Source organism: Scyliorhinus canicula, chromosome 7 (assembly GCF_902713615.1).
Source record: "Scyliorhinus canicula chromosome 7, sScyCan1.1, whole genome shotgun sequence".
NCBI classification, from domain to species: domain Eukaryota; kingdom Metazoa; phylum Chordata; class Chondrichthyes; order Carcharhiniformes; family Scyliorhinidae; genus Scyliorhinus; species Scyliorhinus canicula.
Window position 1 is genome coordinate 17,593,367 of NC_052152.1, and position 12,605 is coordinate 17,605,971.

General features: G+C 44.6%; 1 protein-coding gene across 20 annotated transcripts in view; it reads right to left on the bottom strand.

Annotated features, from left to right (window-relative positions):
* Positions 1-12,605, bottom strand: part of LOC119968751 (mucin-17-like) — a 64,283-nt gene that overhangs the window by 17,508 nt on the left and 34,170 nt on the right. For 11 of the 20 annotated variants that reach the window (XM_038801415.1, XM_038801423.1, XM_038801430.1 and 8 more), the window contains 7 exons: positions 11,706-11,957; positions 9,707-9,819; positions 8,007-8,226; positions 5,669-5,806; positions 5,438-5,575; positions 3,907-4,044; positions 595-1,011 (listed from right to left, as the gene is read on the bottom strand). In XM_038801415.1, the coding sequence (XP_038657343.1) occupies positions 595-1,011; positions 3,907-4,044; positions 5,438-5,575; positions 5,669-5,806; positions 8,007-8,226; positions 9,707-9,819; positions 11,706-11,957 (1,416 nt within the window). The remainder of the gene's footprint in view (positions 1-594; positions 1,012-3,906; positions 4,045-5,437; positions 5,576-5,668; positions 5,807-8,006; positions 8,227-9,706; positions 9,820-11,705; positions 11,958-12,605) is intronic. The other 9 variants (XM_038801431.1, XM_038801428.1, XM_038801434.1 and 6 more) reach the window with 7 other exon arrangements.

A 12,605-nucleotide genomic window follows, 5' to 3' on the forward strand; every position in this document is an offset into this window, starting at 1 on the left:
AAGAGGCCATTCGGCCAATCGAATCTGCACCAACCCTCCGAAAGTGCACCCGAACTAGACTCCCCCCGCCCTAACCCTGTCACCCCACCTAATCTTTGGACACTACGGGGCAATTTATCATGGCAATCCACCTGACCCGCACAGCTTCGGACTGTGGGAGGAAATGCATGCAGAGAGGGGGAGAACGTGCAGACTCCACACAGACAGTGACCTGAGGCCAGAATTAAACCCGGGTCTCTGGTGCAGTGAGGCAGCAGTGCTAATCACTATGCCACCGTTCCACCCCCCCCCCCCTCTTATTTGTTCTAAGTTTGTATTGTTGGCGGAAAAATCTGCCTACCGATAGCAGGTATCGGAAATTCAGGTATATACAGTATTACCAATGAATTATCAACCGGCAGGCTGGTGAACTTGGCCATAATGTGCTTTGTTTCTTTGACTTGCAGTAGTCTACAGTAAGATCCCAACGTAAATATATTTTTTCAACATCCAATCAAATGTGGCCTGTAATTAACAGAGAGCCATGACATGACGATTCTCCTTAATTACTGAGTAAACATTAGCTCTTTTATATCAAATAATCATGCAACTTACCACAGGATGGACCAACAGTGGCTGTGGTGGTGGCACTAGTGGTGGTTACTGTAGAGCTGGTTGTCGGAGTTGTTGCTGGACGAGCAGAGGAGGTCATTACGGTTGTTGTGGGAGAGCTGGTGGTGGCAGAGGTCGTTCCGCTGATAACTGTTGTCAGAGTTGTTGTTGGACGAGCAGAGGTGGTCGTCGCGGTTGTGGTGGGAGAGCTGGTGTTGGCAGAGGTCGTTCCGTTGATAACTGTTGTTAGAGTTGTTGCTGGACGAGCAGAGGAGGTCATTACGGTTGTCGTGGGAGAGCTGGTGTTGGCAGAGGTCGTTCCGTTGATAACTGTTGTCAGAGTTGTTGTTGGACGAGCAGAGGTGGTCATTACGGTTGTCGTGGGAGAGCTGGTGTTGGCAGAGGTCGTTCCGTTGATAACTGTTGGCAGAAATTGTAGTTGAATGCACCAATGCTACACCACACAACTGTTTATTGGAGGTGGAGTGAGGTTAGTTTGTATGAGAGCAGTGTTGGTGAGGGCAGGGTTTACGCTGCTCGCTGGGTTTGGTGTTCGGCCACTGGCATTAGGTGAGCTGATGGGGTGGCGACATTCTCAGATATCTGAGAAGGTACAGCAGTTAAAGTGGCAGCAAGTGTTGAAATTAGATTTGTTGATGAGGCAGTGAAGCTCAAGATTAGTCCTGTTGCAGCACTGTTGCAACTTAAAATGAAAATTAAAATCAAGCAACTTTTAATAATTTGTCAGATTGCTTGTATTTATACACTTGCTGACCAATCTTGAGGTACACTGGAGCAATCTGGGGGGGAGAGAGGGTGCTCAGGAGGCCGCGGCATCGGAGCAGGCGGGGTCGTGGGTAAAGATTTAAAAATGGCACCCCAATCCGCGAATCATCATCCTACACTGAAGAGCTGAGCGGATCGGTGTAGGAAATGAGGTAGGAGCAGCCTTCGCGGGGCGGTTCCTGACTGAGGCTAAATAAAAACCAGCAGTGATAGCGGGGTCATCTTGGCGCCCCGTTACAAGCGTCCAAAACGGGATCTGTAGGTACAAAAAGGGCAGTTGATAATGAAGGTAAAGTCCTTTGAAGGGTGGCGCAATGGAAAACCTTCTTCATTTAAAACCCCATTTGGCATGACTTTGTCTCGGCCGGTGGCAAGTTAATGCGAAAGAAAATTGAATGGAGTCAAGACAGGTAAGAAAGGCAAGGAGGAGAAGAGAATTTAATTGATGCATTTAGTTGTTATGATCTAGAAACAGTACCTGAATCAAGGGTGGAAACACAGTTTATAGTAACATTCAAAAGGGATTTGGGAACATACTTGAATAGAAACCAAAATCTAGGGCAATGCGGAGATGGCAGATGAGTGAGACTAACTGGACAAACCTTTACAAGACCCAGCACAAATGATGGGCTAAATGGCCTCACCCTGTGCTGTCTCATTCCACCATTCACTATCTCTGATCTGCACTGGTGACTAAGAAAAATCTTTATCCCAAGATCTTCCTTTCCAATAGTTGTTCAGATAAAAATTAGCAACACAGCCACTTGCTTTAACTTACAACTCACATTAAAAAGGGGTCATTTGTGCGTTTGAGCTAGAAAGGATCTTAGAGTATTCTACTTCTCATGGTAATGTACCCGTCAGGTTCTCGCTGATACTCCAGGATGTAACAATGCTGTTCATCAGACCATAAGGCCATAAGACGTAGGAGCATAAGTAGGTCATTTGGGCCGCCGAGTCTGCTCCACCATTCAATGAGAACATGACTGATCTGATATGATAATCCTCAACTACACTTTCCTGCCTGATCCCCATAACCCTTGGTCCCCTAACTTATTAGAAATCGGCCTCTCTTAGCCTTGAACATAATTAACGATTCACTACTCTCTGAGAGAAGGAATTCCTCCTTATCTCAATCTTAAATAGACGACCCCTTACTCTGAGATAACCCTCTGATCCGAGACTCTCAGTATTTGCCCTGTCAAGTCCCCTGAGAATCCCATGTATTTCAATAAGTTTGCCGCTCATTCTTCTAAACTCCAATGTGTACAGGCCAAACTGCTCAACCTACCCTCATAAGAAAATCCCTCCATACCTGGGACCTACCGAGTGAATCTTCTGTCCACTGCCGCCAATGCCAGTATATCTTTCCTTAGATAAGGGGGACCAAATCTGTTCCTAGTATTCCAGGTCTGATCCAACTGGTGTCTTGTATAGTTTTGGGGGTTCTTCCCTATTTTTATACTCCATGCCCGTTCAATAAAGGCCATCATTTCATTTGTCTTCCCTGTGACCTGCTAAACATGCACGCTAGCTTTTTGCAATTCCCAATTTGAGGACACCCAAATCCCTCTCTGCTGCAGCTTTCTGCAACCTTTCTCCATCTGGATAATATTCAGCTCCTTTATTCTTCCTACCAATGTGCATAACCAAAGGTTTTCCTATATTATATCCCATCTGCCAAGTTTTTGCCCACTCACCTAATCTGTCTGTAGCCCTGTGTAGAATCTATGTGTTATCATCACCATTTGCCTTCCCACCTATTTTGTGTCATCTGCAAATTTGGTAATAATACATTCACTTCCCTCGTCCAAGTCATTAGAATATTTTGGAAATAATTATGGCCCCAGCAGTGATCCCTGTGGCAAGTTAGCATCCTGAAACTATCCCTCATATGCTGACCCTTTGTCATCCATCAATCCTCTATCCATGCATTACCCCCAAAATCATGGGCTCTTATCTTACTAAAAGTAGACTTTTGTGTCCAAAAGTTTGGTGCATTGGCCATGCTAAATTGCCCTTAGTGTTCAAAAAAGGTTAGGTGAGGTTACTGGGTTATGGGGATAGGGTGCTCTTTCCAAGGGCCGATGTAGACTCGATGGGCCGAATTACCTCCTTCTACACTGTAAATTCAATGATTCTATGTGTGGTACCGTATCGAATGCTTCAATATTCAATGGAAGTTATATGTCGGAATTTATTTGATATTTATATGCGCAAAAACTGTTTTCCTGGTAACATTTTATGGGAACCCATAATGTTTAAATTGTTTAAAAATAAAAGCTCTTCTGGTGTGACACTGTGGAATTTGTTACTTCCTGTCTTCTGCGTGAATAGAGCACACCTCCTATGGATTATCTCACTTCAAAACTATTGGCATCATTAATTAGCAACCAAATTATAATACTTAAAATCAACATACAGAGAAAGGAATGTCAGGCAATTATATTAAACAGTCACACATTAACTTCACTAAGAATTATTTCAATATTGTATACTGTCCGATCATTCCTGGTTAAAATAATTTACCTGAGCAATTTGTTCCTGGGTTTGTCGGATTGGTATCGTTAATCCCCTGGAAACAGCGACATGAGAAACTTCCGGGAGTATTTGTGCAGACAGCTAAATCAGAGCACATGTTGTTCCCAGTCTGGCACTCATCAATGTCTGAAACAAGGAATTGATCAAAACTATCACTTGGAGCACATGTTACTTTAACCCAAAGATCCTAGGCAACATCATGTTCAGTGTCATCTGGACCTCCTCCCATTAAATTACATCCTTCCTAAAATGTGTCGACCAGAATGGACTCACCAAAGTTTGAGACAACTCTAATATGACCTCCCTGCTTTCGCAATCTGTGCCTTGATTAATAAAGGCAAGTGCCCCAGATGCCTTTTTCACTGCCCTGTTGACCTGCCCTTCTACCTTCAGAGATTGATAGACAAACAAGCCAAGGTCCCTTTGCTCCTTATAACTTCCCAGTGTCAGGCCATTCACTGAATACGTCCTTGTCAAATGATACTTTCCAAAGTGTATCACCTCACACTTTTCAGTGTTAAATTCCATCTGCCACTTTTCTGCCCATTTGACCATCTCGTCTATATCTTCCTGTAACCCAAGACTCTCAATCTCACTGTTAACCACCCGGCCAATCTTTGCGTCATCCGCAAACTGACTGATCCTACCCCCCTCCCCACATAGTCATTAATGTTGTTTATATCTCGACCCCCCCCCCTCCCCCAATGTTACCCCCGAATACCCTCAAAGCCATAACTCACCTGTAAAGGCTCCCTCAGCCATGCACCCCCCCCCCCCCCCCCCCCACCGTAACCACCTGCATGTGGGCAGGGCATCACCTTGGCACTGTCAGTGCCCCCACCAGCTGCCAATGCGACCTGTATCACTCTAGTATACAGGTTCGCTACAAATCCATCTGCCTACAATGGCCCGGATTCACATTGTGACGATTCGTGAGATCGCGTGCAAATGCTGTTCATAAACCCATGAGACGTTTGAGCAGAAGTAGGTCATTTGGGCCATCAAGTCTGCTCCACCATTCAGTGAGAACATGACTGATCTGATATAATCCTCAACTCCACTTTCCTACCTTATCTCTATAACCCTTGATTCCCTAACTGATTAAAAATCGGCATACGTAGCCTTCAACATACTTAACGATTCACTACCCAGTGAGAGAAGGAATTCCTCCTTATCTCTATCTTAAATGGCGACCCCTGACTCTGAGATAATGCCCTCTGGTCTTAGACTCTCAGTATCTGCTTTGTCAAGTCCCCTGAGAATCCTATGTATCTCAATAAAGTCGCCGCTCATTCCTCTAAATTCCAATGAGTGCTGGCCAAACTGCTCAACCTATCCTCATAAGAAACTCCCTCCATGCCTGGGATAGACCGAATGAACCTTCTGTCCACTGCCGCCAACCCCAGTATATCTTTCCATAGATAAGGGGACAAAATTTGTTCCTAGTATTCCAGGTCTGATCCAACTGGTGTCTTGTACAGTTTTAGGGGTTCTTCCCTATTTTTATACAGGCCTTTACCTGAGCAATTTGTTCCTGGGTTTGTCGGATTGATATCGTTAGTCCCCTGGAGACAGCGACACGAGAAACTTCCTGGAGTGTTTGTGCAGGCAGCTAAATCAGAGCACGTATTGATCCCAGTCTGGCACTCGTCAATGTCTGAAACAAGGAATTGATCAAAACTATCACTTGGAGCACAAATTACTTTAACCCAATGATTTCAAATCACGTTCAACTTAGGCAATGTCCTACCTTCACACTTCCTGCCAGGTACACTGGGGCTTGTGTCATTGAACCCAGCATTACACTGACAGGTGTAGCTTGCGTTCTGTCTTATACATATTCCATTACCTGAACAGTCATTCAGCCCTGGCTGGCAGCTGTCTTGCTCTGTCACAAGACATACAGAAGAAAAATGATTGAAATATCCTGAGCACAGAATTGTAAAACCATCATCCCATTGTTTTCACCCTTGAGTTTTCCCCCAGCTCTGATGATCTCGCTGCACCCTCTTGAGTTCATGACATTCACAAGAAAATGAGTGTGGGTAGTTAGAATTCATTTGCACTCAGTTCCGACCCAGGTTGAAAAAATCTCCCCATAATAAACTGCCATTAAATTAGAGATTCCATTCACAGAACCACCCCAAGGTGCTCCACAACAATATTATCAAACACTATCTGGCACTGAGCCACATAGACAAATGACAGGAGATCAAAAGCTTGGTCAACAGGTCGGTTAAATAGAAAGCATCCTATCTGGCTGCATCACAGCCTGGTATGGCAACTGCTCGGCCCAAGACCGCAAGAAACTTCAGAGAGTCATGAGCACAGCTCAGTCCATCACACGACCCTGCCTCCCATCCATTAATTCCTTCTGCACCTTCCTCTGCCTGGGGAAAGCGGGCAGCAAAATCAAAGACCCTCCCACCTGGCTGACTTCAACTTCTTCTATCGGGCAGGAGATACAGAAGTCTGAGAGCACGCACGAACAGACTCAAAAACAGCTTATTCCCCACTGTTAGCAGACTCCTAAACGACCCTCTTATGGACTGACCTGATTAACACTACACCCCTGTGTGTTTCACCCAATGCCGGTCTTTTGTAGTTGCATTGTGCATCTTGTGTTGCCCTATTATGTATTTTCTTTTATTCCCTTTTCTTCCCATGCACTTAATGATCTGTTGAGCTGCTCGCAGAAAAATACTTTTCACTGTATCTTGGAACACGTGACAATAAACAAATCCAATCCAATCCAATTATAAAGATCTTAAAGAAGGAGACAGCGGGAGAGAGACCAAAGGTTTGAGGAGGGAATTCCAGAGGTTCGGACCCAGTAAGCTGAAGGCGTGGCGGCCATTGGGTGAGCAATCAAAATTGGACTATGTGCAGGAGCCCTGGATGGAAGGAGCACAGAGATCTCCGAGGGTTGTAGCACTCGAGGACGTGAGGGAGACACAGGGCGTCTGAAATAAGAAGTGCTCCCCATTTCCCAGCCTTGGTGTTACAATTCTGCAAAGGTTCAAGCAACAAAATGCCAGCTGGCAAGTCCAACTTTTGCACGCTTGAAACTGTTAGGAAGTGAAAGCCTTAGGAAGGAGTCTGGAATGAATAAAAATAGATCAAAGCAGTGTCTAGAAACGCCAACCCCATGGCAGAAAAGGAGCCTTCCGTGGGAATGCAGTTTCTGTGAAATATGAAATAAGTGAGAATTCTGAACATTAACTGTATGCTGAAGGCCTTGTAAACCGAGCAGGTATATTTTTGAAGTCCTGTATTTCCAACAGAATCATTAATGTGGTAACATTATGGCTAGTCACTGTATTGCAGAGAGCAAGCAGAACTTAGGCCTTCAGACATTTTACCTTAATCTGAAATTTGTAAAGTATAAAAATCAGATTACGTTCCTAATCCGAAACACTGATCCCATCAACCAAGGACTATCTGGTAGTTCCTTTACCTTTTTTGTTTTCATTATAATTCATGGGGATTTACTTCATTGAGAAACAATTCTTTCAGGGCCTTTAATTGAAGGGGACACATATTGGCAATTAAGACTGAGCCGGAATTCCACTGACAAATGACGGGAAGATAGAATGCTGCTACCGACAAACACGTGGCTAGCAGACCAGAGGATCCAGCTCCTGGACAGTGCTCTGCAGCTCCTCACAAAAATTTGCATTCAACATTTTGTAAGCTATTGGCAATGGGTTGCTTTCTGTTGATCGTCCATTCCAGCCAACAGCAAACTTCGGAGTTGGTCAGTGTGACGCAGCTGAATCGTGATGTTGCGATGGTTTGAATCAAAGACTTTCACCTCACAGAATCAATCAAACTGGACAACCAAACAAAACATCTATGGGATACTAAACATCTGTCAGGCCCTGTACATTGTCTCCTCCAAACTGCCAAGTACCAGCCTCATAAAACCCAAACTTGGCATCAGTTAACTGAAACTTGCCTCTATTTAGACTGGATGAAAGGCCCCATCTGTTCATTTAACTTTTACAATCTAAAAAAATACATCCTTCTCGATACTTGCGAAGACTTATGAAACCAGTGGTTGAAATGCTTTTGTTAGAACTCCTTACCTGCAATAGTTGTGTTTCGAAGATCTACAGCGAACATTTGACTATTGTTTAACGATTCAGTGAGCGCTTCTGCGACGCTGGCTGTCGTGACACTCACGTTTGTTGACACTGCCACTGTAAAATTCACAAGTAGGCTCCCTTCTCTAATGGATATGATAATAATTATAAGTTTTCCAGTTTTGTGTAAATTCTGAAGTCGTTTGCTGAATCCAATCACCAGCTGAAAGAGAAAACAGATATCCACTTCTAACATTTGTCTCTCCACTACACTCCCGCCAGAGAACATGAGCATCAAACTTTACGCCTCTAAATATTGAAATAAGGACTTCCCACAGTATTCTAATGCCTGCAAATGGAGGTGTGTCCAGCTTTGTTTCAGTTAACGACACCTTTCCCTGAGAGTTGAGAAGCTGTTGCTTGAACCTGAACTCCTGAGCTGGACATATAGTCCACACTGAATGTTATGACGTGTCAAGAGCTCATCCAGGTACTTTTTAAAGGGTGAAAGACAACCCACCTCTAAACCCTCCCCCGCAGTGCATTCCAGACCGTCATCACCCCCAGGGTAAAAAATGTTTTTTCTCAAATCCCCTGTAAACCAACTACCCCTCACGTTGAAACTTTGCCTCCTCATGACTGACCCTTCAACTAAGGGAACAGCTGCTCCCTATTTACCCTGTCCATGCCCCTCATAATCTTGGACACCTCGAGCAGGTCACCCCTCCCTCTTCTCTACTCCACCCAAAACAACCCAAGCCTATCCAACCTCTATTCATAACTTAAATGTTTCATCCCAGGCAACATTGTGGTAAGTCTCAACTGCACCTCCTCCAGCTTAATTATATCCTTCCTATAATGTGATGACAAGAATGGTGGCCTCACCAAAGTCCTATACAACTCCAACATGACCTCCCTGCTTTTTTAATTTATGCTTTGATTGAGAAAGGCAAGTGTCCCATATGCCCTTTTCCTCACCCTATTAAACTGCCCTCCACCTTCAGAGATCTATGGACAAACAGGCCAAGGTTTCTTTGTTTCTTAGAACTTCCCAGTGTCAGGCCATTCATTGAATACATCCTTGTCAAATTAATCCTTCGAAAATGTATAACCTCACACATTTCAGCGTTAAATTCCCTCTGCCACTTTTCTGCCCATTTGACCATCTCATCTCTCTCTTCATCTAACCCAAGACACTCAACCTCACTGTTAACCACCCGGCCAATCTTTGCGTCATCCGCAAACCTGCTGATCCCACACGTATGCGCGCAGGGCACCAACGGACCCAATCCCCATCACGAGATAAATGCCAGTTTAGCACCTTGGCACTGCCACCCTGGCATCCTGCAGTGCCCCTGCCAGCTGGCAATGCCACCTGTCTCACTCTAACATGCAGATGTGCTAAAAGTTGATCCGCCCACAATTGCCGGGATTCACATCGCAACGTTTCGCAAGATCACGTTAGATCTCGTGAGGCGTGGTGAGCAGTGTAGATCCAGGAAGAGGGATCTCCCAGCATCTACTGTTCACCCCCGCTGCCTTTCGGGCATAACGTGGCCAGTAGATTGCGCCCCAAGTTGGTTATTACAGTATGACTAAACCTTACACCCAAGGGCCAGCAATTATTATGAGTAAATGTTGACTTAGAAATGTGGCATCAGTCAGTCGAGTGAATATCCCACCACACATAAAAAATAACTTACATCAACAGTGAAATCCTCTGAAAAGTTTTTGAACTGCTTGCTCTCCCTGTTGCTAAATGCTGGTATAAAGTCCACATTTGTAATTCTTGTTGCTGCCTCCAACACAGCAGCAGCTTTGAAGAGAAATATAAATCATATGTGTAAATTATATAAATTTCATTCATGTTGCTCGAGCGATAGGTTCAAATAGCATCAGACTGTGGCTAACAATGCCGGTATCAGTATTACAACCTCTGAGACAAGACTCTGGTGTGCTTTTCGGAGGCTGGGATTTGCCCCTCTGGGCAAGTTTTTTTTACCGTATCTTGGCATGGATTTGGGACAACATTTAATAAGGTGGATTTAATTTCTCCTGCAGTTGCTGGAATTTGAACTCATCTTTCTGCGTCATTGGTCCAGATCCAAGTAATATTTTGTCAAAAAATTTGGAATACCATGGGTTGGATTCTCTGATTTTGGAGCAAAGTGCCGATGCCGGCGTGGGAACTGTGGCGTTTTCAAACGCCAAAACCAGTGCTGAACCTTCACCGCCAGTGCTTTGGAGGGGGCGGAGCATCTGAAAACAGGCACCGCCCCCGATTCGGTCGCAAAAAGGGATTCGACGCCCGATTACGATATCGGTGTCGGGCAAAGGAGAATCCTGTCAAATGTCTTCCTTAGCCACTTCCCAGCAGAAAAAAACATTCCTCAGTTGAGAGCCTTTTCATTGAAGGAAAACATGATTTGGTCCTATTTTTAGGTTATGCTGATCTTCCCACATGCTCACCCTTAAACCAGTTTCTCTCTTTTCTTTCACAGTAAAGTCATTGCGAGGTGATATAGTTGTGTCCTTATGGGTTAAGCCTAACCCATGAGTCCCACCTATGGTGCCAGCAGACAATCCCATAAGGGCATTAGCCTGGCAAATGAACATCATGATTCAGAAAACCGAGGGACACTGAAGATTGATCTTTCAGCTCTCTCCCACGGTGTGTCAATCTTCTATCATTCCATGTTCAGAATCATCCCACAAAGGACTCCTAACCCCTGCTCCAGCTTCAATGCCTTCCCTTCAAAAGGTGCATGTTAGCTTTCAGTTGCCAGGTTTGCCTGCGTTCGCCAGTTACAATATTAGTCTATTGCTCGGGGATTCAGCCAACCAACAGCAAGGTTAAAACTGGTTGACACTGCAATGAGGTAAAACAGCAGGCAGCATGAATCTGGAATTAAAGGCCCAGCTTCATCTCGTAGCTCGGACATGTTTTTTGGCCGTGGGGCGTGCGGAGGAGGCGCGATCAAATTTCTACATGTGTATTCCAGCTCAAGTCACGGGTGTTGTGGGAATGATTCACATTCATGAGTTAACCACAATAGAAACGTTGAATTCTTCCTGCGGAGAAAGAGGCCATTCAACCCATCAAGTCTGCACTAACCCTCTGAAAGATCTCCCTACCCAGGCCCACTCCCCCACCCTATCCCCGTAACCTCATACCCCACCTGACCGGCACATCTTTGGACACAAAGAGGCAATTTATCACGGCCAATCCACAAAATCTGCACATCTTTGTTCTGTGGGAGGAAACCGGAGCACCCCGGGAGAAAGTGCAAACTCCACACAGGCAATCACCCGAGGCTGGAATTGAACCTGTGTCCCTGACACTGTCAGGCAGCAGTGCTAACCACTGAGCCACCATGCCACCCCGTCGAGAAATTTTTAAAATTTAGAATGCGAAAATCTGCTCAGCCCATCCAGAACCAATGTATTGTGGATTTTCTCCTTTCCCACTCTCCAATGTAATTTGCACCATCGCAAATGGGCAATGTAACTCCAATGCTGCAGGTCTATGCACCTAATTTAATGGATAAATGCTTTCAGTTCTTCATTGGTTCACCTTGCTGTTAATCCTAAACTGGACTGCACTGTACACTTGCCCCAGTACGGATTCCAAATATTCCAGCTAACAAGCATCTGGGAGCTCTGCGGGAAGAACAGCAGCAACATAATGCTTGAGCAACGTACCTGTCCTGACTTTCTCTGTAATTGTCTGCAGTTGACCGCACGTTGTTGTGGAAACTGTAATCTCATATTCAATACTTGGCTGGAGGTTATTGAATGTAGCTTCTTTTTGGGTAGTTTCAATGTTCGTCACTGGAGATGTGGAGATTGTGACTTTGAAGACGGGCTTTTTGATTGCATTGTTTGTATCCCAGGTGATGGAAATTGTCTCACTTTCCACCGTTACAAAACGAATACGAATGAATTTCAGTGGGTCTGTAATAAAATCACACATCTTTGTACTGAAGCATCTGAATCATTGTCATCCTAAACACTTAAATATATTGACATAAAACGTATGACATCCTACTAGGGAAAAATAACTGGAGAGGAAGAACTCTAGTGGTATCTTCAGCAATGAATGGATTGAATGTAACAATTAAGAATGCACACTGTAATGACATTTTCTTAATATTGCATTCAAAATATGTATTGCGGAAAGCACAAGAGGATATGATCCATCACCCAAACCGATCCGCTATCTCCATGTATTCTGCACTTGATAACCTTCACTCTAATCCATTTAATCACAAGAGTAAAGTTCTGCCAATGAAACCCCAGCGGACCATTCAACCTTGCATCCTATATTAAATCATCATGGATCACTTTTCTTACCGGGAAATTAGCAACAGTTCATCTTTTCAAACAGTAACCGAATATGTGCTTATAGAATCATAGAATCCCTACACTGCAGAAAGAGGCCATTCGGCCAATCGAATCTGCACCAACCCTCCAAAAGTGCACCCGAACTAGACTCCCCCCGTCCTAACCCTGTCACCCCACCTAATCTTTGGACACTACGGGGCAATTTATCATGGCAATCCACCTGACCCGCACAGCTTCGGACTGTGGGAGGAAATGCAT